We start from the raw sequence: 25,993 nt of genomic DNA on the forward strand, positions 1-25,993 counted from the left end.
TGTTGCCAGATGTTTTTCCCTTATTCCATAAGTGCTTAGCACCATATAAGGAAATTTATAAAGATCTTTTAACTAGAAGCAAGCAATCTAAAATTACATACTTTTTGCAAAAGGTAAAGCATGAATCTGAAGATAATGCAGAAAAATGCTCAGATGATAAGGATAACTTGCCAAAAAGCTTTCGGTTAATAATGCTTTTAGTGATGACAAAGAAAACATTGTTTAATTTATATCAATATGTATCACTTAAGAAAATTTTAATAAAGATATTTATCTTAATTATGAAAATATAATAGCATGTTTTTTAATTTTTGGAACCTAACCTTCCTTTTCGTACTAGTTCTTTGTTTTGTATAACATGGATTCGTATAACACGGCAATTTTTTGGAACATAACTACCGTGTTATACGGGGGTTACCTGTATTTATGTATTTTAAGTCTACATTTTAATATTTGGTATTAAAAACACAAATATAATATTGTGAGAGGCTTTCAAATAAGACTGATTTAGCGCTGACATCAATGTAAAGTTGCAGAATCATTAACAAAGAAGGTTTTCCAATGATATATATAAACCAATAGAATCTGATTCTCAGCCCAAAAGGGATTTTTGTCTTGAATAAATTTAAGTGGATATATCTGAGATAAAAGTATGTTAGTTAGTTTTATCTAGATGATATTATTATTTTTCTCATTTGCATATTTCATATATGTAATCATTACTTGAATTGTCAATAATTTCCTTCTGTATTGAGTTTTATAACTTTTATACATAGGAGTAATTAAGAAACTTCAAGCAAAAAAATAAAAATTTGTTTGCTTGAAGTGTCTTAATCTTAATCTTCACTATTGTTACTTTTTGCCCAACAATGCCAGGCTTATCTGCTAGTAAATTATAATAACGAGATAGGTGACATCGAGAAACTCGAGACAATGTTTATCAATGTAATTAGAAGCAGCCATGTTTGAGACTTTATCCAGTCTGGACTGACAGAACTGCATCTGAAACATAATTTTAGTGAGTCGCTTGACACGACTAAAAAACATATATTTGAAATAGTTACATAAAAGTTGGAAATTTCTGATGGTTTGAGAGGAAAGAGTTGAGCCAGTCCAATTCAAAGTAAGGTCAGTAGCTCACATTCGGATTCACCTCAAACTAATACAAGTTTATTCTTATGTAAATTTAATATATATTTTTGAAGAAAATAATTATAAAAGAGTAAGCACCAAATATGTTCGTACAAATGTTTTTGTCTTGATATGAAATAAAGAGCTTAAAATCTAGTTACATTAATGATGCTTAAAGAGTAGGATTCCGATGTGATACATCCCACTATGACGACTCCCACCAGAAAAACTGAACCGCCTGAGCAAAAGACAAAATCGCTTTGTCTCTACCATGCATTAGACCTACACCACATTATCAGTAGTATTGACATATTTTCGGAAAATCCATAAAATATATCAAAAATTGCTAAATTCCATTACTGCTATTGTCCCAACTAAGCAAAAAGTTGTGCCAATTAAGTATTTAAATTATGTATCAGTTTATTAGTTTGGTTTCTGTTCTTTGAGATTTGGCTCAAAAAAAGCAGCTTCCCAAATTAACCAGTGGCGCAAGTAAACGAAATCAACTGTATTTTAGTACAAAAATGAAATCAAAACGTCCACACCTTGAAAAAAATGACAAAGTTTGCATTATTCCAGAAGCTTCCCATTATTAAAGCTTCCCATTATTAGAGCTAGGCAATTGAAGAGCTAGGTAATGTGGCCCCATCTAGTGGGATAAAGGATGTAAATCTGGTTCCTTTTTTTAGGACTTGGATAACTTTTCTGTAGTTCAACTGAAATTCACCAAACTCTGGAAAAACATCAGGCAACTGTCTGACTTTATATTTCAGAAAACAATACCCAAAAATGTCAAAATATTTTTTAGTTATTAAGCATCAAATAGGCAAAAGTCGACACTTTTGTTGTTATACCAAGCATTTTGACACCAAAATCATCAAAATCTAACGTGGAAATTTTGTTTAAAAATTCAGACAAAACAGTGCAAACATTACCTCAGTAGACTGGGCTTTCCCCCAGGTAATTATTGCATTCATCATTATTTTAATATTTTCCTAAATTTAGAAATAAAGATACATAGACAAACTGCTTTTGTTTTGATAGAAAACTAAGTACAGTGGAACCTCAGTATACGACCTTAATCCATTCCTGATGTTTGGACTTATACCGAATAGGACATATACCGAACCAACCTTTCCCATAAGAAGTAATGTAAAAATGATTAATTAATCCGTTCTCATGTAAAAAAAATGGCTGGCTTTAAACACCTCTCTTTCCTGGCTAGTTCCTGCTTGATTTTTCATGAGATCAGCATGTATCTTTTTAGCTTTCTCGCAAATAATTGCCTCCGATACACTGTCTCCAGCACATTGTTTTTCAGTTATCCAAAGCACAAGCAATTTCTCAACATGATCTAATGTCTTCAATCTCTGTTTAGAAATTGATTTAACCCCTTTTGCAATGTTAGCAGATTTAATAATGTCTTTATTTTTTACACTTGTCAATATCGTCGTTCTTGGAATACGGTATGCAACAGTTAAAATCTCGAACACGCATGCCACCTTCATATTTCTCAACAATCTCTTTTTTCAGTTCCATTGTGATCCTAGTAATTTTTTTTAGTTTTACATTGCTTTTCATTTGCCTTTTTTTAATTCATGATTAATAAAAATAATAAAATTTTACTTACAAATTAAAATCAGAAGAAATTTAACAAAGTTATGTCTAGTATGGTCTAGTACACCGATGAATGTCTAGTCTGGTCTAGTACACCGATGAATGTCTAGTCTGGTCTAGTACACCGATAGTGCTACTTGTTCATAGATGGCACATATAATTGAATTAAGTCGTATACAAAACAAAATTTGTTACATCCAAACAGGACGTATTCCGAATTTGACGTATTCTAAAGCAGACATATACCAAGGTACCACTGTACTTTAAAAGTCAAAATACACAAAATTTAAAGGAGAGCACCTTTTTATATTTCTGTAAAAGTTCATTTTATTTAAAACAATTTTTAGCCGCCTAAAGTCCTCTTGTATTTATTGTATACAAATCAACAGGAAATTATATATTTTCTATATTTATAAGAAAACTCTTGATATTAAAAATCCTAACATAACTTAAAATTATAAATACCTAACATAAATCCTGACACAAGTCCTATTCAAAATTTAAAATAATAAATTTAAATTTTTGATAAACTTTTTCAAGCAAAGTTTTTAGTCTTACATTTCATAATGGAAATAAATTTATTTAGATATCAATTAAAATTAAAATAAATGATAAAATATTGATTTTAAATTCAATAATAATAACAAGTAAAACTGTCTAATTAACTCTTTTATATATATAATTATGTAATTCTACTTATTAATAATTTAGTTCAAAAAAGCAACAGTTATTTAACTTATATGAATCATTTTTGACATTTAACTCAATGAGTAAGTAAACAAATAAATTATGGTTGTAATTTGATTCTGAAATATTTTTCATAAATTTAATAAATCTATATAATCATTGGACAAAAAATTTAATGACAGAACAGATATTTTGCCTAATCTGTGAAAGAAGAAATTCAATAATTTTAATGCAATGTTTTTTTTTTATCTATAAATTCTCTAACAAGTTGAAACAGGTTTACACTTGTTTCTTCTAATTCTATGTCACGACTTGGTGCATTTATCGACACTTGACAAATAGTTTCATCATCCACTTTTAATTCATACAGATACGGGCTTTCGTCCCTCTTCAGTCTGTTACATCGATAGTTTGTGACTTGTGTATACAGTATCAGTCAGGCACTTTCCGTACTTCCCACTCCCCTCCCCTCTTCTCCCGACTTGCCCGCCTCCCCATGCCTCGTAACTTGTAACATGTCACTTCCCCGAGTGCTGCACACAGCCTCACATGCGACTGTATAAACATACTATTTTAATAATTGTAGCCAGTTTTTATGAATGTCAATGCTTAGGTTCTTGTTAATATTATTTTTGTCTGTAGTAATTTTGTAGCTTTCCTTGAATTTTCTTTTGTACCAATTTTTTCCCTGTGTACTATTATTGCATCATTCTTATCTATTTTGCAGTTGTGGGTCGTGCAATGTTCGTAAAAAACAGAGTTGATTCTATTATACTTCAGGTCTGCTATGTGTTCTTTTAATCTTGTTTCTAATTTTCGTTTTGTTTCTCCAATGTATACTTTTGGCAATTCACATGTGCAAGGTATTTTATAGACAACTTCGGTAGTGTTGTATTTGTTTGGTTGTTTATTTATGTGAGGTGCAGCTTTCCGAATTCTTTTTTGCAAGTTGTTATAGGTTGGGGCTAGCTTTATATTTATTTTATCAAAACTTTACACTTTTACTCAAGGTTTACACTTTATAACAGAAAGAACTAGCTCCTTACTTTATTGAATACATGCAAAATATACATTGAGGCATTTTTAAGAAAATCAGGGCATAGAATAGGAACTCTCTAAGCACTTCTAATGATGGAGTGCCATGTATTCAAATTCACATGTACACTTCCATAATAAATATATAAAATCATTTATATTATAAAAATATTAATAATCAACTTACCAATATTTAGAGATGTATAGTTTAATAAAAATCCGTGATTATGGACACTTTCATCAGTAACAAATTTCATCCACAGCTGATTGTGTGTAGAATAAATTGGTTCTGGAAGAAGAGTGCCACAGAATTTTTNTTTGATTAAAAACGAAGAAAAATTAAATGTTTATAATAAAATTATTACAATTATTTATCCATTTTTAATGATCTGTGCTGTTAGATAGTGTCCTATGATAAGGTCATGTGACTACTAATTGCCCTTAGAATTCTTGTTGTTGCTCTCTTCACATTAGGACACGTGTGCAACTCCTGTTACCCTGTGTTCATTTGTGAACACTTAATGTGTATCCTAATGACAATACAATAAGCTGTGTTGCTGTTATAAATTTCAACTGTCCATTTATTGAGAGCATAGCCAAACATTTGGCTATGCTCTCTACCGAAGTGCTGAATATTCAGCAAAATATGTGTACATTTCGTGGGTGACAGGTTACAACCTGTCTCATTGCAGTGGGTGTGGTAGCAACACCACAGGTGCATTTATTTCATTGGCGAGTAGATCATGTCACAACAAGCATTACTTGTTCATTGTTACATCAAATTGTGTTACTGATAGTCCTTATTACTAAAAAAATATCACGGTTTGTTTGCCAAAAGCTTTAAAAAATGGCACTATTTATAAAAAAATTCGCATATTTGGAAATATTATGAATTTGTAGTGAAGATAATAAACTGGCTGTGTGTTTGCTGTGTAACAACAAGATCTCATGTGGTGGAGAAGGAAAGAAAGCAAGTAAGTAAAATCTTATTATGTATTAATTAAGTGAAACAATTTTCATCATATTTAGTATTTAGCACTTGTAATTTTTTATTCCTTGTTTTTTTGCCTGGTACTTTATTTCACACGTAGCATTTCATTGATAAACTTGATATAAATAAGTCATATTTTTAAATATACATTTTATTTATTATCTTTGAAATTCAGAGGCTTAAGTGAAGCCAGCATAATACATGTTTAAGCTAGTACCCTTCTTTGATTTCAGATTTTTCATTGTTTAATTATTGTGTTTATTTTTCTTTTTTGTCTACAGCTACAACTTCTTTGAAAAACCACCTTAAAAGCAAACATGCTGAGCAGTACACTACATTAACTGTTGCTCCCTCAGCAAGTGGCAGCAAAAATGATGGTACTCTTACTTCTACCGATTCCAAGATACTGGCAGTACCAGGTATGTCAGAAAAGAAACAGTTAACTCTGAAGGGAACAACTGAAAAGAAATTGTTATGGGATATTAATGATCCGAAATCAATAAAATATCATTATTTAATCAGTGAAATGATTGCCTTAGACAATGAACCATTATCACTTGTTGAACAGGTCGGCTTTAAAAGGCTTATGGAAAAGGCAGTACCTCAATACAAAATACCTGGTCACACTTACATAACCAAGAAAATTATTCCTGATATATATAATAGAATTTGCTCTAAAATTGAAACTAGTATTTCACGAGCAACAGCAGTATCAGTGACATCTGATATGTGGCCATGTCAACACAATAACCATAGTTTCTTGAGTTTCACTGTGCATTGGATATCTCCAGAGTTTATTCTTGAACGTGGCATTTTAGCAATGAAGCCGTTTGCTGGCTCACATACTGGTACCAATATCGCAAAAAAACTCAATGCTATTGCAGAAAAATGGAATATTCCTCATAGCAAGATCCATTTACTTGTCCATGACGGTGGAGCCAATATGATAAAAGGTGTACGAGACGCAGAATATGATTCTGCCAATTGTTTTATTCATTCACTGCAATGAGCTGTCAAGGAATCACTAAAGTCTCAAATGGAAATAACACAAATGGTAGTTGCTGCAAGATGAATTGTTACCCATTTTAACCACTCTGGTATAGCACAAGAAAAGCTGAAATGCATTCGCCAAGAACTTAACTTGCCAAACCACCAACTAGTACAAGATGTAAGCACATGCTGAAATTCTACATTTTATTTAATGGAGTAATTATTAGAACAAAAGCAAGCTGTTTATTTGTGCATAACTGATCACAAGTCTTTAAACAATTTAACACTTTCTCAGTGGGAGCTAATGGAACAATGTATCAAACTCCTCAAACCGTTCAAAGAGATTAAGAAAATAACCAGCTCAGGTATTTCCTGCATCTCTGAAGTGTTGTCACATTTTGAAATACCTGGGGAAGGAAAACACTGCAGATAGAACACCAAATTTATTGAGAATGAGATATTCATTACAAGTTGAATATCTTGAAACATGGTTCAATTTTATCTTGAACCATGGTTCAATAGCTTGAAACATGGTTCAATTTTGATGAGAATGACAAATATCTGGTTGCCATTTTTCTTGACCCGCGTTTCAAAACCAGTTTCCTGAGATTAGTTCAAACACAAAGAGCAAAACAAAAACTTCTTTTAGAAGCTCTGAAAATTAGTTGAGATGAGTCTACTAGTACCGATGAGGATTCTTCTCTACTTTGTAAGAAAAGAAATATCAATGAAAATGATAAAACCATTGAAATACACGACAGTTTCTAGAACTGTTTTGAGGAAGTCCCTACAGAAAATATGCAAAATGATGAGAATGTGAAGAAGAAAAGTGCTATTGCAAATGAGATTGACTTTTATATGAAAATTGTTTGCCTAGATTGGACAGCAGACCTTTACAAGTGGTGGTCAGCAAATGCAAAACAGTATCCAAGCCTGACAGAATTCGCTAAGATTCATCTATCATCTCCTAGCAGTAGTGTACATAGTGAGAGGCTATTTTCAGAAGCAGGTATAGTTTGTGAGGAAAGTGCAATCGTTTACTATCAACAAATGCTGAAAAAATTGTTTTCATTCATCACAACTTACCACTGATAGATTTTAAGTATTAATTTGTGATTAAAATGAATACATTTTTGAGTAATATGTGCATATTTTTTTTTTTCATGATTTGGTATTCGGTATTTGGCCGAATACCAAACATTAAAAAAAGTAGTCAAACAGGCCGAATACCGAATAGTAGCCGAATATTCTTGGCATCACTACTAAATATCAACAAAACTTAAACTGAAAAAAGGCAATGTTATGTTTGGGACAATTTATGGTTATCTTGGGAAAATGCCCAAATTATATATCAAATTAAAGCATAATTAAATTAATTATCTGTGAATGATTTCAATATTCTTTGTGTGTTCTCTTAGATTTTTTGAAAATTTTTCTCTATTGTTAAGTCATAAAAATTATTAAATTGTTAAAACATTTAAATTCAAAACATTAGTAATAACTAATAATTAGGTAAAATAGTTTGTTTATACAATTTGCTTAATCATATTTATTGAGCTACAATTTGAAAAGATTTTAGATCTATAAATTGCCACTGTCATCCGTCTTTCCTTAATCTCAAGAATATAGTTAAATAGATGAAAGATAAGACAAGATATGAAAACCTTAGAGGCAGGAGGCCCTGATTAACTGTATACCAGAAGTCATAAAACTTCAATTAAAAATTTTCTTCTGAAAGGTGTTAGATAGATGACAAGCATGACTCCATTTATTAACAGGAAAGTATGTTGTACAGGGGCAAGATGCTACAGTACTAATTTGAGATGGAGAACATATATTTTAAATTAAATTAAATTAAAAATATGATTAAAAATTTCAGCTTGGCACAATAAATAATTGCTCGTAATTAAAATATATTCACTTAAAATTTAAAATTTATAAAGTTATAGTAATTAAGGTTTATTTAAATCCCATTCCATTAAAATTTATTTTGTTGATTCTAAAATTAAAAATATTGTTTTTAAATACTATTTATAAATGTTTTTACATAATTTTGTTATTATTTCTACACCTTGCTGTAAGTTTACAATGTTTACTCCATGTTTCTTTGAATGCTTTTAGCTAGCCTTTCTAGGTCAATTTAATTTTAACAAAGTCTGATGGTTCTTTACAGTAATATAGCCAGAAATTTAGCAAGAAAGATGCAACTAAAAAAATTCAGATATATCTAATATTTAAATAAAATTTCAATACAAAATTACACATATTATGTTATCACATAATTTTATAACATTATTGATATGATTGGTTTATAGCAACCAAATCTAATATACAAATAATAATTACATGAAATCAATGAACAAATCATACACAGACTTGAGTAGGTTTATATAAATATGAATAAAAAATCATGTTTTGTTACTAAATATTCAAATATGAACTGTACAGTTTAAATTCAGATACTTATGTGACAACTAGCTTAAGTTTACTTTTATACTTGCATATAAAAATTACAATTGTTAAAGAAAATGGATATTAGTAATAGAGGGTGTAATTTCTCCCTTGCATCTGCTTGCTGCACCACTGGTTCTTTGCTTTTAATGTTTTTAATTCTTGATGTTTTAACTTTGAAACAAGTTAGAGGCCAGTTAAATTTCAATTGCTCAGTATGTTAAACTTTTAAGAGTATTTTACATCACAATCCATATGCTCTTATATATGAATATAAAAATTTATACTTATTTAAGTTTTAAATTATCTAGTTCATAAACTGTCTCAAGAGACAAAACAATTAAAATTTAACTTCTTCATTATATGTGATTTAGCATAAATAAAAACAAATTTTTTAATGTTTATAAACATATATGAAAAAAGAAATAAAAGACAAAAAATCAATACTGATTAGATTTCATTTTAAAGTTGCTTGTGAAGTAAGTGTTAAAGTAAGTTCTAAGCTTTATTTTTAAAATGAAGTCATTAATTATTATAAATACTCACTTCTAAGTAATCATACATACAATCATAGTGATCTTCTATATCAAGAAATGAAAACTGTGCTTCAATCATGTATGCAAGTGGTACCTTAATAGTAAATATACAAGTTCTGTTTCCTGGATATTGATTAGGATAATTAGGAGAATGAACTATTCCAGATAATGATGTATATTCCCCACCACAAGCTAAAAATTATTAAGATATAAATATATGATTAAAAATTGGATAATTTTAAATTAATTTATTAAATTATAAATATTCAATCTAAAAATCAAATACATTCAGATTATTAATATAACTTAAAATAAATTTTAGATGCTTTTAATATTCTGATTACTTTTTTCTATCTAATTCTGAATTAGATGTGAATCTTTAAAAATTATTAAAATATTAAATCTATTAATAATGTTTTATCATACTTTTAAAATATAGGTAATATTTATAAGATAAAAATATTTGAAATTTTGAATGAATTCTCAGGGATTTATAAATTTCACAATATTTATGTTGCAATTTTAATTTTGGCTCTTCTGTAGTGAAAACCTTCTATTTGTACTCAAGCTCTTGGAATTTGTCATCCAACTTTACTTTCAATCATATGAATTCATGATTTTACATTGTTTTTGATCTAGTACTTATATACATATTGGAAAAAAGTGCTCAAATGACTGATCATTTTTAAATCATTGTTCTTTAATTTTAGTCTATATATTCAAATTTCATATTGTAAATGACCAGCTGTTAGATGTTAAAATAAACTTCTCACTTTATACAACAATCTGACAGTTTTCTTTCTCATTATATGCATTCTTCTTTAACAATTCATCTTTTCATGAGTTCTATTGAAGTCATAATAATCAGTTGCTGATTTCCTTCAATAGAAAAAAATTGGGAAAATAGATTCTTTGAATTTTTATTCGAATTGAATTCTAGACTTAAATTCAAAAATCATAAAAGATTTTTGAATTTAAGTCTAGAATTCAATTCTTTCTTAGCCTAATCTTTCCAAATCCCAACTTAAAATTATTTTTTCTTCATATAATGTAGAATCTTTCTTCTCTGACAGGTTAATCCATCTTATTTCAGACATGAAACAGAGATCCATAGCAGTAGTATGTCAAATAAATTTTTATTGCAAATTAACTTTTAGTTCAGAAACAATAATCAAAAAATAGAGAAAACCAACTCAAAACAAAGAAGAAAAAAGAAAAGAAATAAAAATATCACATAATACTGTATTACTGACATTCCAAAACTGAAATATTGTTGGCAATTAAACATGAAGAATATGAGACATTCATATGCTTAGGAACATTATTAATGCTAGNAAAAAATCAATACTGATTAGATTTCATTTTAAAGTTGCTTGTGAAGTAAGTGTTAAAGTAAGTTCTAAGCTTTATTTTTAAAATGAAGTCATTAATTATTATAAATACTCACTTCTAAGTAATCATACATACAATCATAGTGATCTTCTATATCAAGAAATGAAAACTGTGCTTCAATCATGTATGCAAGTGGTACCTTAATAGTAAATATACAAGTTCTGTTTCCTGGATATTGATTAGGATAATTAGGAGAATGAACTATTCCAGATAATGATGTATATTCCCCACCACAAGCTAAAAATTATTAAGATATAAATATATGATTAAAAATTGGATAATTTTAAATTAATTTATTAAATTATAAATATTCAATCTAAAAATCAAATACATTCAGATTATTAATATAACTTAAAATAAATTTTAGATGCTTTTAATATTCTGATTACTTTTTTCTATCTAATTCTGAATTAGATGTGAATCTTTAAAAATTATTAAAATATTAAATCTATTAATAATGTTTTATCATACTTTTAAAATATAGGTAATATTTATAAGATAAAAATATTTGAAATTTTGAATGAATTCTCAGGGATTTATAAATTTTACAATATTTATGTTGCAATTTTAATTTTGGCTCTTCTGTAGTGAAAACCTTCTATTTGTACTCAAGCTCTTGGAATTTGTCATCCAACTTTACTTCCAATCATATGAATTCATGATTTTACATTGTTTTTGATCTAGTACTGATATACATATTGGAAAAAAGTGCTCAAATGACTGATCATTTTTAAATCATTGTTCTTTAATTTTAGTCTATATATTCAAATTTCATATTGTAAATGACCAGCTGTTAGATGTTAAAATAAACTTCTCACTTTATACAACAATCTGACAGTTTTCTTTCTCATTATATGCATTCTTCTTTAACAATTCATCTTTTCATGAGTTCTATTGAAGTCATAATAATCAGTTGCTGATTTCCTTCAATAGAAAAAAATTTGTAAAATAGATTCTTTGAATTTTTATTCAAATTGAATTCTAGACTTAAATTCAAAAATCATAAAAGATTTTTAAATTTAAGTCTAGAATTCAATTCTTTCTTAGCCTAATCTTTCCGAATCCCAACTTAAAATTATTTTTTCTTCATATAATGTAGAATCTTTCTTCTCTGACAGGTTAATCCATCTTATTTCAGACATGAAACAGAGATCCATAGCAGCAGTATGTCAAATAAATTTTTATTGCAAATTAACTTTTAGTTCAGAAACAATAATCAAAAAATAGAGAAAACCAACTCAAAACAAAGAAGAAAAAAAAAGAAAAGAAATAAAAATATCACATAATACTGTATTACTGACATTCCAAAACTGAAAGATTGTTGGCAATTAAAAATGAAGAATATGAGACATTCATATGCTTAGGAACATTATTAATGCTAGAGTTTTTGAAAATAAAATCCAACCAACTTTGTAATAGTCCTAAAAGTTAAATATTTGATTGCTTTTTTAAATTATATCATAAATTCGTATTTAAACTAATAATAGTTTGTGAAATAATTCATATAAATTAATGATAATTGATCAATGATTTATTAAAGATACGATAGCGGCAGTTGATGTGAAAGACTAAGATCATATTGTCAGCAGAAAGGAATCTTGTATCTGCTGCTTAAACACTTGTTACTGATGATGTCATTATTCGATTTCATACTTTTCTACAGTGTTGTTTAGAAAGAGTGAGAGACTGTTCTGATGATTTTGGCCACCTCTCAATCTATATCTAGATAGCAATGAAAAATGAGATAGAGTAAAACAAAGCAAGAGAAGGGCCCCTTGTTTGTTTACTTTATCCCATCTTTCTTTCCTATCTGGCAGTGATATTTCATATTTTCTGTCCACTCCTAAGAATGGCCCAAGTCAAAAACTTTAGCATTTCTCTAACTTCATCCATTGTGAAAGGTCTAATTGCTTAATTCAGTAGATAAAGTATAAATTTANCCAAAACTGAAAGATTGTTGGCAATTAAAAATGAAGAATATGAGACATTCATATGCTTAGGAACATTATTAATGCTAGAGTTTTTGAAAATAAAATCCAACCAACTTTGTAATAGTCCTAAAAGTTAAATATTTGATTGCTTTTTTAAATTATATCATAAATTCATATTTAAACTAATAATAGTTTGTGAAATAATTCATATAAATTAATGATAATTGATCAATGATTTATTAAAGATATGATAGCGGCAGTTGATGTGAAAGACTAAGATGACATTGGCAGCAGAAAGGAATCTTGTATCTGCTGCTTAAACACTTGTTACTGATGATGTCATTATTCGATTTCATACTTTTCTACAGTGCTGTATGGAAAGAGTGAGAGAAAGTTCTGACAATTTTGACCACCTTTCAATCTATATCTAGATAGCAATGAAAAATGAGATAGAGTAAACAAAGCAAGAAAAGGGCTTCTTGTTTGTTTACTTTATCCCATCTTTCTTTCCTATCTGGCAGTGATATTTCATATTTTCTGTCCACTCCTAAGAATGGCCCATCAACCAGGTCAAAAACTTTAACATTTCTCCAACTTCATCCATTGTGAAAGGTCTAATTGCTTAATTCAGTAGATAAAGTATAAATTTATTACTTCTATAATTTATTAATTTTTATTATAAATAAACATTAAAACAATTATATAAGTTCTTACCAGTAATATAATGTATTCGAAATCCTTTATCTGTATAAGAACCATCAGTGTGAAATCTAATAAATAATTTATTGGATGATGATACTACTGGTAAAGGTATATTATTACTGCAGTATCTTGCAAGTAAATTTGCAGTTTCATCTTCTCCATCATATATCTAAAATTCAAAACATAAGTAATGAATATATAATTTATAATAAAATTTGTTCATTAAAAGCAAATAAATGTTTACCTCTACATGATCATATTCACAAGAATAATGATGTTCTAAATCAAAAGTGAGAAATTCTAGTTCAATTCGATCCTGTGGTTGTAGTCTAATCAACCAATCACAATCAATAGAATTATCATATTCATTTGGAAAATTAGGAGAATTAATGTAACCTTCATACGTAGTAAATAAACCACCACATCCAGGTGATCCTATATAAAAGTTATGATAAATAAATGTAATGAAAATAATAGATATTCGTATAACCAAAATGAATAATAATAATAATGATTTCATAATGGATTACTATATTGAACTTTCTTCTCCTAAAGAAATTTTAATATCAAAAATTTTGATTCTCACCATCAATTTTAGTACGGCATTTTATAGAGAAGTTTTAGATAAAAATGCTTGGGTACCCACTGGTATCTCTACTATAAAAGGAATCATAGTGTTGCATTTAAAAAAAGTAAGGTTGGAGTCAGATCACACATTGCAAATTTGCTGGAGTCAGAGTCAAATTCAGACATTTTGTTTACCAACTCCATTACACTGATTCAAACTGTAGTCCATGATTCATGGATCACAGTTTGGATATCTGACAACAAATAGTCTGCAAGTTTGGATATCTGACAACAAATAGTCTGCAAACAGTTTATTACTGAGCCAGAATGAAATTACACTTAAAATTTCATAATTATACATTATGTTCATAAAATGATTTTAAAATGTCTTAAAAATCTAACCAATTCAACCAAAAGTAGTAGTGGACTCCTAGGAGAAAGGACAATAAGTGACTACTTCTTAATATTGGTCTACTATTAATATTTGAAAAGTGATCCATGTTAGATAGGATGTGATGGCCCCACATGTGATCAAAGTTGCTAACCTTAATGTTTGAAAGATTTTGTATAAAACATGTTTAAATAAAAAAATCTTTCATTTGTAACAAAGGGCTGACAAATTTACAATTTAAAAAAATGTAACAGAGACTAAAAATGTCTTCACTCTTTTAGTCTCTATTATGTTTTTTAGAAATAAAAAAAATCTTGTAAAAATGTTAGAATAATTTCTTTTATGTAATAATAAAGTGTTTATATTTTGGCAACAGATTGTATAAACTACATGGGAAGTATGTTCTTGTAAATATCACATTCATAGAAAAATTATTGGGCTAAAATTTGAAAAACTGTAGACCTATAAATTCTGATTGTTGTCCTATCCGTTGCCTGTCTGTCCTTTCTTAATCTCAAGAGAGGAGTTAGGTAGATGAAAGTGGAGACCAGATGTGGAAAGCATAGGAGGCACAATGCCCAGATTAATTATACACAAACTTTCCATTTGGAAGGAAGTCACTCCACTTCAATTCAAAAATTTTTTCCTTAATGGAGTTAGATGACCAACACAACTTAGTTGCTAACAGGAAAAGTATGATGCACAGGGGCAACTTTTCACAGGATAACACTCCATTCCACATAGGTAAGTGCTATATGCTACCTGCTGCATGTCTATTTCACGCTATATCATTGTCGCAGCAATTAAGTGAATATAATATATATATCGTTTTTTATAAGAATTATATGTAGTTTAATATTTTGTTAAATTTTTTGCTAATAGATGGCATTATGTGTAAATCAGCAAATCGAATGTAGATTAAAATTAATTGAATTTGCAGAAATCCAATAGATATTTTGGGGTGGGATGAAAAACAGTATCTAGGTTAAAAATATTTAAAACATGACTTATAACCTATGAGTTTCATAGCAATTGGTCAAACAGCCTAGGAATGTATAGCGAACAAACAAACAATCATCATATACATATATAGATTATAGTATGTAATTTAATTTATATAACTATAAAGATTATCTTATGTAAGGGACCAAGTGACCAATTATCACACCAAGTGACCGATCTAACACATTTTTAAAGTTCTTTATTCCTCTACTGCAGTGGTTCTTAATCTTTTTATACTCGCGGCCCACCAAATATTTCATAATTTTTTGTGATCCCCATTTTTTTAATAATTTATTTGGTTTCATTGCTTCATTGGAGAGAACTACACCACATATGAAATTCCTTGAACTTCTATGCTTACGAACCCATATTTGATATAATCACAATCATATTTTCTAATTTTAATGTTTCTTAATTTTATACCTTTAGTTTTAGGACTTGTGGTTTTTTCCATTGCATTTTTTCAATGTATCATCATTGGAACTTTCACTAGTATTTTCTTCACTATATTTTCTATTTGAACATCCTGGTCCGCGATTACTTACATTAAAAAATTTTCTAATGTTTCTTTCTGTTTTTTGCTCATTGTTATGGGTTAATTATAAATAAACTAGTAGCCCAGGACGCCCCCTAGTGGGCATTCTTTACAAATTTCCATGAGGCACAGTTCCTTTGACTTTTTTGTTTCTATCAATATGCTCTACAGCTCAGTTAAAGCCCCAATGGTAAGATTTACCCTCTGAATGAAGGATTGGCAACCCACCAAACTGTAGCCCCTCTGTGAGAACAATAAAGTCAAAGGAATCATATCCCNCCAATATGTATTTTAAAATACATTTTGTTTTTTTTTTAATAATATATTTTTAAAATCTGTGATATCTTTAAACTTACAGGGAACTGTAACAAGCAATATGTATTATATATAATGTTTTTTTTTTTCATTTTTTAATAACATTTAGCACCGAGATTCTCAAATAAGAGGAATGCATACTTCGTTTAAGGCAGCTGAGCAAAGAAAGATCATTTAAAATAATGAAAGTTTTTGTATATGTTAACTTTTTTTGATGTAAACTAGAATTTCAATTCACAATATGTATACATACATAAACTTTTAAATATAAATGATAAGAAAATACTGCTTTAGTGATATGCCTTGTGAAAGCTGCAACTACAGCATGATTTCTATTCTAATATACATCGTGAATTTTCCATTACTGTACCTTGTCTCCTTCAAAAGCATCATTGTTAATTTATGTAATTATATATTTTTTTTTTCCTTGGAATCACTTTCCAAATTAGTTCTCTATGATAGCAAAAATGTTTTAACGACAAGCAATACTCCCACAATGATTGTTTTGATCCTTCATTAAATTTACTTATATTATAAATTTATAATGATCTTTTTTCTGGAAAATAAGAAAAATTTATTAATGCATTACTACACATTATTATTATTATTATTGTTAAAATGCTAAATTAGCAGCTTACTAAATATCACTGTTTATTGGATTGTTGTTGGATTTCTATTTTCTCTACAGTCATGTCAGGATTCATCATGGTGGCCTCCTGAATGGCTTCTACCAGTGCTTGGTCGTGATCAACGGGATCGCCGTCACTCTGTATTGTAATTTTTTGTTCCACTCGTGTCTCAACCACTCCATTTTTCTCTGTTTTATACTACGTAGCAAATAAGCAAAGTTTAATATTATAATTTTATTAATTTTTAAAAATACTAATTCTTAAATTTGTTATTTATATATAAATTATGCATACACATATGAATAAGATCTATTTAAAAAATTATTGAATACAATTATATTAATTTTTTACAATAGAGAATAAGAATGTGCTACTTAACAGTTATTGTTTCAACAGTTCTTGTTTTACTGGAGACAGTTGAAGTGCTGATTATTTCACCTATTTCCTCTGATGAAGACAAGTTTGGTGGAGGACTTTGAGATTTTGGTGTTTGATTTGGAGGATATGTCACTTTACGTGTCTCTGTGGCAACAAGAGGAACAGTTGTGGTAGAATGTTGTTCGTTACTTACTGACGTAGGACTGTATTTGATTGTTTCAGTTTTCACAATAGCTGGCTGAAAGACAATTTTTAAAAAATGTAATATATACTTTAAAAATAATTTTTAAAATGTGTCAGATTGGTCACTTAGTGCAATAAGCCTTACATTAAATAACCTTTGTAGTTATATAAATCAAATACTATAATATTGTGGTGAACGCCATCCTTCACATCTCAACCGTCGTGAAAAACAAGCAACAAACCCTGGGTGGTATAAGTCATCACTTTCTAAAACAAGTTTGAACTCACCCAGTAAGAACATTGACTGTTAGTTGTTCTTTTGTTAGCCGCATCGTCGAGACATGTACCATACACGCTAAAAGACAATAAACTCAGTTCTGTTACAATCAAGTCTCATTCATTTTTATCATGCNAACTCACCCAGTAAGAACATTGACTGTTAGTTGTTCTTTTGTTAACCGCATCGTCGAGACATGTACCATACACGCGAAAAGACAATAAACTCAGTTCTGTTACAATCAAGTCTCATTCATTTTTATCATGCGCAGTGACAAAAAGTAAAACAATAGTAGTAAAAACATTACAATATAATACATTGTAATAGAAGGATTAGAAGTAAGAAATAATCTAATTTGTTGTTATTTATTTCCCAGGCAATGCTGGGCTTATCTGCTATTAAATTCTATCTAAAAAATGTTTAGCATAATTGCATAATCCTTATCTGTTTTTGCAATTTTATATTTTGTTATTGTATTTTTCTTACTAATTTAGTCTAAAATTTAAAACAAAAACTAAAAAACCTGCATTTGAACTCTGTTCTCTCCATTGTATAATTATTTTTTATTTAATTTCACAAAAAATAATTATACAATGGAGAGAACAGAGTTCAAATGCAGTTTTTTATTTTGTTGGAGAAGCACCATTCTAGATGATAATAAAGCAATTCATCATTTAAAAAAAACACAAAAAGTTCATTTTGTATATTAAAAACGTTAGAAGACATGAAACATTTTGTTTTCCAAAACATAATTAGGATATGTAAACTGAATTAAAATCTTTGTCATATAAATATGGAAGAATTATATCTGCAGAAAAACTATGATGACAGTTCTCTATATTTGCTATTTTCTTCTGTATCAATGATTCACAATATTTTGGACTTTTTTACGAGTCCAATAACATTGGGTGCAAAATTTTACACATAGAAAGTATATATGATGGGGACAGGTAAGCAGTTAAGTAAACACCACAGAGACATCTAGAATCATGTCTAAACATTTCAAAAAAAAAAGGGTCAAGGTATCAGCAATCCAGTCATCTCTACATAAAGCTCACTAAAAATGACAAAGAGACCTTCTCTATAAAGAATCAGAGTAGAACATATAGGATACTGGTCACAGATAACAACAATGACAACAGTCTTTAACTGGATAGCACCATACTCTTTCAACTAGATTTAAAAAAATACAAGGAGGGTTTAAAGAAAGGTCAAGCAACAATGGTCTTACCCAAGAAGCTATTAAACTGACATGCATCTCCCAGATGGCAGATCTAAGATCCATATATTGAACACAAGGTTTCTTCTTATCAGAATAACTGAAGAACTTTCTTTAGTGATATCCACCAACACTGTACTGAACTGAACACATGAGGATGGTTACTTTTATCATTTTTCCTGCAATCTCACACTTGACCATTTTTCCATAACAAACTCTACTTGCTACTCCCTCTCGGTAATTTAAACTTTTAACTTTTGGACTTTTAATTGGGACTAAAAAGATAAACATACTGTATGATAGTAAAGTTATTTGTATTTTAGTTTATTTTATATATATTGACATGTGGTTGGGAGAGAAACTATGTCTTTTTGGCGCCAACATGGGAGGAATATGGAAGCAATCAGCAACAAAGATATTGTACAAAGGAACTTAGAGAGAACAGATTCTGTTCCAATCAATGAGGCTACAGGGACAAGATAGTGACTTGACTATGTTACATGGGGTTTAGTGGTACTTTCGTTATAATGTCTCCTCCCCCATTTGTTTGAGTGTATGCTAGTAGGATTTTGGTGTAAGAAAGCAAAAAAATCACAGGATTAAACTAATATGTCATTGTCATGATCAGATGAATTGACTAATTGTAATGGGAAGCTAAAGATTTGTATTGTGGTGGTACACCAGTATATTTTATTTGTTTTTTTTTTTATGTATATATAAGGATATTCTATTCCCTTTTCTCTTTGTTCTGTTTCTATACTTTCTGGAACTTTCGTCTGAATGTGGGTGGTCAGTGACCTAATTTCGGGACAAAGGAGCGAAGATAGCCCAGAGGGCAAGTGGGGGGACGATAAGGACACTTTTGGCTTTGGACCGGAGGAGGAAAGACCGTCGGAGAGAGCGGTCTCGAGTTAGGTGTTGCTTCGGCCGGAAGGGTTACGAAGAACACTAAAGAAAGAAGTAGCATTGGAAGAGAAAAAGGACATTGGAAAAGCCGAGACTAAAGGACGAATTTTGGGTCCTCGCATGTGCTCCGTCCCCATAGAAGAAAAGAATCCCAAAGACGAAATCATCAAGTGGCCACCACCTCAGTCAACCATTCGGGTACCCGTTCCTTACTAGAAATTTCCATTTTTATTCTCCCATTCTATCCTAATTCCTGTTCTTCCTTTCCTCTTCTAGTTATAAGTAGTTTTAAGTTAGTAATTAAGTGTCTCCTTTGTTACGCGAAAGAAAAGTTTATCTCCACTGTAAATTAAAAATCGGTGTTGTTTGTTCCCTTTTTGTTTAATTAAAGTGAGGAACAAGGAGGTTGGAATCAACGAACCTTTCCTGTATATATATTCATAAAGTAAAATAAAGCACGTCTTATTGTTTTATATTCCTGTCTCTTTGTGAGAACCCATTCATCACCACGTGCTCACCACAGTATTTTATGAATACCTGCTAATTATTATTTGTGTTGGATTGGAAGTTCACTCAACTTTGAGTTAGAAAATAAACTCTTATAAATTCTTTATTTTACAAAATCGATGACATTTACTTCTAATAGCCCAATGCTATTACACTGAGATGTTTTAAATCAAACAAAACTTCTGTTCTAACTTTAAAAAAACTGTTCAATGTTTTGAATTTTTTCAGAATAATCTATGGAAACATATAGATGTTCTCGAAAGGGGGCGCTACTCGACATCGTCGGTGCTGGTGACTTTTATGCCTAACCTTGCGTGGACTGTAGTTGTGGTGTTTATTAATTTTAATTGTAACCTAACGTTTTTGGTTTGTTAATGTGTTTCACGTCATTGTATTTGTTGTTAATATTGCTAATTATGGCCGGAATAGAAACTAACCCTGGTCCGTTACAACATTCTCCTCCCGGCTCAAGTCAATAGCTATGCAAAAGAAGGGGTGCGATCGTCCTAAAAAGGCAATAGTACCATGTTCTGATAATACAAGTCATGTAATAGAAATGATTAACGACGATGACATTATAGACGAAGACATAAGAGAAAACATTGGGACAACAAGAAAATCTAGAATTATTGATTATTTTGAATTATCAGATCAGTTCGCTCAAAGTGGCGCAGTTGAACCGGAATACTCGCTAAAATCAATCTATGAGTTAATACAGAGTAAATTTGAACTACTAAACAAGGAAATTAGTGCTATTAAACAGGAAATAAGCCAAATACAGTTAGACAATATTCAAATTAAAGAAGACATGAAAGCCATTAATCAGAAAATTCTTATAGGAGAAGAGAAAATGAAGACAGTCTTATATTTGAAAGGTATGTTTGAATTCCAATTGGATAGCATTACTAATGAAAACAACAATACGAATTTGATAGTGATTAATTTTCCTTTTAAATCAAATGACAAGTTGAAGGAGTTCATTGAGTTTATTGAGGTTGAGCTTAATTTAAAAAATATTCTAATTGATCATTTAATTCCATAAGGGAAAAGTAATTCCATTAATAATATAATAAAAATAGTACTGGCATCAATTAAAGATAGAAATCTTATTCTCAAGGAATTTTGGCAGAATAAATCCAAATTTGCTAATGAAACTGCTAATATTATTATGAAGTCAAATTTATGTTATACAGTAGAACCCCTCTAGTCCGCCCTCGGCTAGTCCGTCACTCCGGTTAATCCGACCGTGGTCGGAGTCGAGAAACTTGTCCTGACTCGTCGGTGACTCACCGTCCATAGCGTTTTTCTGTGTTCGTTACAGTATATGTTTTACATTGTGTGTACATGTACAGTTTTGTGTGTGTTTTCAACATGTCAGGAGTGAAACGTAAACACATTACTCTTTCATTAAATGAAAAATTAGCAGTGCTACAAAGACTGGACAAAGGGGAAGATTGTTTATTTTACTTTTTTCTGATAATTCGACCATTTTTGCGTTCCGACCATACCCCCAGTCCCAAAGGTGACGGATTAGAGGGGTTCTACTGTAGATCCAGAATTAGAAGGAAAAATTTGATTAAGAAAATCAAGACAGAATTTGTTGCTGAAACTAAATTAATTGTGAGGGATGATTATTTTATTAAAAATAATCTCAAATACTCTTTGGGCATGGATACTAACAAAATTATTCCAATCGACCATTTTTTATATCATGCAGACTAGATTCTATGCACAAAACAACCGATATGTGTAATAAACAATATAACATTGGTGATAACATTTGGTCAACACTCAAAAAAAATAACGATGATGCCGATGATTACAATCTTGATAGTAACAATCACAGTGAAGATATAAAATATATGAAATATATTAAAACTTCAATCACATTTTGGAATTGTCAAGGTTTGAAAACTAAGTTACATGTGCTCAAAGCGAAATCATTTATAAATTTAAAAGTGATAGTCGGATTTACTGAGACTTGGTTAAGGGAACTTAATTCAATGGAAAAAGAGTATTTTGAAGCTGATAATTATATAGTATTTAGTGAAGCTCATAGAGTAAGTAAGTACGGCCGTCCTTCTGGTGGAATTTTACTTTTGGTGAAAAAGTTTTTTGGATCAATCATTTACCAACACACTATGTTGAATTACATAGTGGCTATAATTAAATTAAACAAAAAATTAAATTCTGAGATTAATGGACCTAGGAATTATAGTCACATATCTTGCACCTTCTAATGATAAAAAGACGATCCTCACTGCAATTCAACATCATATGAACAGATGGACTTGTTTAACTCAGAGTTGGATTATTGGAGGTGATTTCAATTCTCGCATTGGTGAAAATATTGATACTAAATTTTACCAAAATTTTCAGAATATTAGTAACATAAGAAAATTCAAAGACAAAAAGCTCAATTGTGAAGGCAAAATATTATTGGACTTCGTGCAAGAAAATCAATTATTTATACTAAACGGCAGATTAAATGGCGACGTTCCGGCTGAATTTACTTATTTATGCAATGATAGTAAGTCAATAATTGATTACATGATATGTTCTGAGGTTTTGGTTGATCAGTGTATGTCCCTGACAGTTTTAAATGAGGATTCATCTGATCACTTCCCTCTGCAGCTTATAATACAAAATGATAAATCCATGATAAAATGTTATAGAGAAGCTCAACTAATAAAAAATAAAAAGAACTATAACCTAAGGTTTAACTTACAGAAATGGTTAAATTCTTCAGAATCCATAACAGAAAATCTGTTAATGCAAGAAAAAAATAATGATCCTATTTCAAACTATCGGAGATTAATGTCTAAAATATCGGAATGCCAGGTAAAATATCGATGTATGACTACAAATACCAAATATAAAAAATCTTGGTTCAACAACTGTTGTTATCGATATAAATTAATTAAACAATGTTGCTTAAAATCTTTTAGAAAGACAAATTTGTCTGAGGATTTGAACAAGTATATTAATAGTAAGAAAATTTACTCGAACTTAATAAGAGCAAAAAAGAAACGATATTTGGCAAATTTAAACAAAACATTAATGGAAGTTAAGAATTCGAGCTCCTTTTGGAAAATCATTAACGATTATCAGCAGAAAAGACAAGGATATACCAGTCAAAGAACTATCAGTCATGAGGATTGGGTGAGTCATTTTCAGAAATTTTCGAATGAATATACATGTAATCAAGCAAACATACACATTGATTATTCAATAGGTTTTGATGTAAATCAAAATGAATTCTTTGAAGTTCAAGACACACAAGATTGCATTAATAGATTAAAAAGTAAATCGGCTCCTGGATCCGATGGCATTCCTAATTCTGTAATCAAACTTTTATCTTTCAAATTGGTACAGTATCTGACTAGAATCTTTACCAACATTTATTCTAGTGGAGAAATTCCATTAATCTGGAATGAGGTGATTTTATCTATGATTTATAAAAAAGGTCACAAAGATGAGCCTGCGAACTATCATCCAATTGCGTTATTGTCAAATTTCAGAAAGATTTTCACAGCTATTTTAGCCAAAAAATTGAACAGATGGACTAATATAAATAATCTACATAATCGAACTCAATTTGCTTACGTTGCTAATGGGGGCACGCAGAAAGCCTTATTCGTTTTAATGTCACTAATTCAATTGCAGTTATTAAAAAAGAGAAATAAAGTTTTTGCTATTTTTCTGGATTTATCAAAGGCATATGATTCAATATGTATTAAATTGCTCCAGAATAAGTTACTTGAACATAAGGCTTGCAAACATTTAGTAAGTATTATTGGTCAACTTTACGGCAACTATAATATTATAATTAAACAGAATAATAAATGTGGAAATCCATTCTCAACTGGCAGGGGATTATTACAAGGTGATCCTCTTTCTCCTTATTTGTTCAATTTTTTTCTATATGATTTGAACGATTGTTTTACGAATGAAAATGATGGTATTTATATTGATAATATTTGTATTCAATGAATATCCTATGCAGACAACATAGTCATCGTTGCTCCATCTGCGGTTGCTCTTCGACATAAAATTTTACAAATAACTGAATATCTAAATAAGTTGAAGGTTAAAATTAATCCTAACAAATCTGAGGTCATGATTTTCAGAAATGGAAACAGACTGTCTAAAAAAGTTATGTCTTTCTGTATTCAAGATGTAAAATTAAATATTGTCAACGAAAAGAAATTTCTAGGACTTATATGGTCTTTCAATTTGTCTTTTGACAAACACTATAAATATATTACAGTTAAATCTAGAAATCTTCTAAATAATCTGATAATTTTGTTCTCTAAAGCAAAAATAAGAAATAATAAGGTACATTTTAAACTGTTTAATTCTATAGTATTAAATGCTTTGTTATATGCTGCTCCAATCTGGTGCCTCAATAAATTTAATAACTTTGAAAAAATCCAAAATTTATTTATACGCAAGTTATATCAATTGGAGTTTAATATGCCAGGAAGCATTCTTCGTTTGGAATTTAACAGATATAAAATAAACACAATCCTATTAAAAGCCTGCTTGAAATGGTTACACAAGATAATTAATACAGATGATTTATCTAATAATCTGGTATTATTATTGCATAAAAGATTGCAGAAGACAAATATAAATAGGAATTGGATTGCTCAATTGTCTCACATATTTAATGACTATGGATTTTCCATCAATTTAGTTTTTGATTATCTCAGAAATAATAATCAATATATTAACCAATTAATGCTTAGAGTTGTAGAATGTTCCATAACTCAGGATATTGAAGATGTTCGTAAGAGAAGTAATAAATATTACTATAATTTCCTTTTTAATTATCCATTTATTAACAACTATATTTTTAGGAATCTAACTTTTCAAGTCAAAAAATTTTTTATTCAGATGAGACTGAATCAAAATGGATTAATATTTGAAGGCAAATATTTGGAATTTGCACGCTCCGTTTGTCCAAATTGTGCTAAAACACTATCAAAGCTTCATTTATTTTATGGATGTGACCTTAATAAAGATCAAGAATCAGAGATCACTGGAGATCAAAATATTAGCCAAAGTTTTGTCAATCATATGTACAATAAATTTAATCTAGCTACCACTAATGAAATTTACAATTGTTATAATGGTGTAAGAAGACTGTTAAATGTAAAATCTTAAACACTATATGTTATTCTAAAGTGGAGATATGTTTGATTTTGTTATTAAATGTTTATTTTCCATCTTACATCATTGTCATGTACTCCCTCGTAACAGGCGACTGCCTATTATGTTCAATAAACTAACCTAACCTATAAATGTTCTCATTTGAACTTTGTGGGTCTGATGATGGGATGGAAATGTCCCAAAAGTTTAACAAATAATCCAAGAGTTAAAAGTTTAACTTCTATCTTCATTTTAGCATTTGTTCTTTCCACTATTTATTTTTTATGGAATTTATAAAATACAAATAAAACATAAAAAACTACTACTTTCAGACCAACATCCTTCATCAGGAACAATGGCATTGTATGATCATTTGAGTGTTTCTGATGATGGATGTAAATTTGAAAGTACTAAAACTAGTTTTAATGTTATATTTTGTATTTTTATTTTAAAAATATTTATAAATA

At 29.5% G+C, this 25,993-nt stretch overlaps 1 protein-coding gene across 1 annotated transcript in view; it reads right to left on the minus strand.

The window, feature by feature from the left end:
- LOC111639884 (cubilin-like) overlaps window positions 1-25,993 on the minus strand; it is a 210,225-nt gene that overhangs the window by 152,345 nt on the left and 31,887 nt on the right. Inside the window, exons 16-21 of the mRNA XM_023385828.1 lie at window positions 13,708-13,898; window positions 13,476-13,632; window positions 10,882-11,067; window positions 9,449-9,630; window positions 4,658-4,793; window positions 1,353-1,413 (exon numbers count right to left, since the gene is read on the minus strand). Coding sequence (XP_023241596.1) covers window positions 1,353-1,413; window positions 4,658-4,793; window positions 9,449-9,630; window positions 10,882-11,067; window positions 13,476-13,632; window positions 13,708-13,898 — 913 coding nt within the window. The remainder of the gene's footprint in view (window positions 1-1,352; window positions 1,414-4,657; window positions 4,794-9,448; window positions 9,631-10,881; window positions 11,068-13,475; window positions 13,633-13,707; window positions 13,899-25,993) is intronic.

Source organism: Centruroides sculpturatus, unplaced genomic scaffold (assembly GCF_000671375.1).
Source record: "Centruroides sculpturatus isolate CEXI.00-Female unplaced genomic scaffold, Cexi_2.0 scaffold1317, whole genome shotgun sequence".
Taxonomy (NCBI): domain Eukaryota; kingdom Metazoa; phylum Arthropoda; class Arachnida; order Scorpiones; family Buthidae; genus Centruroides; species Centruroides sculpturatus.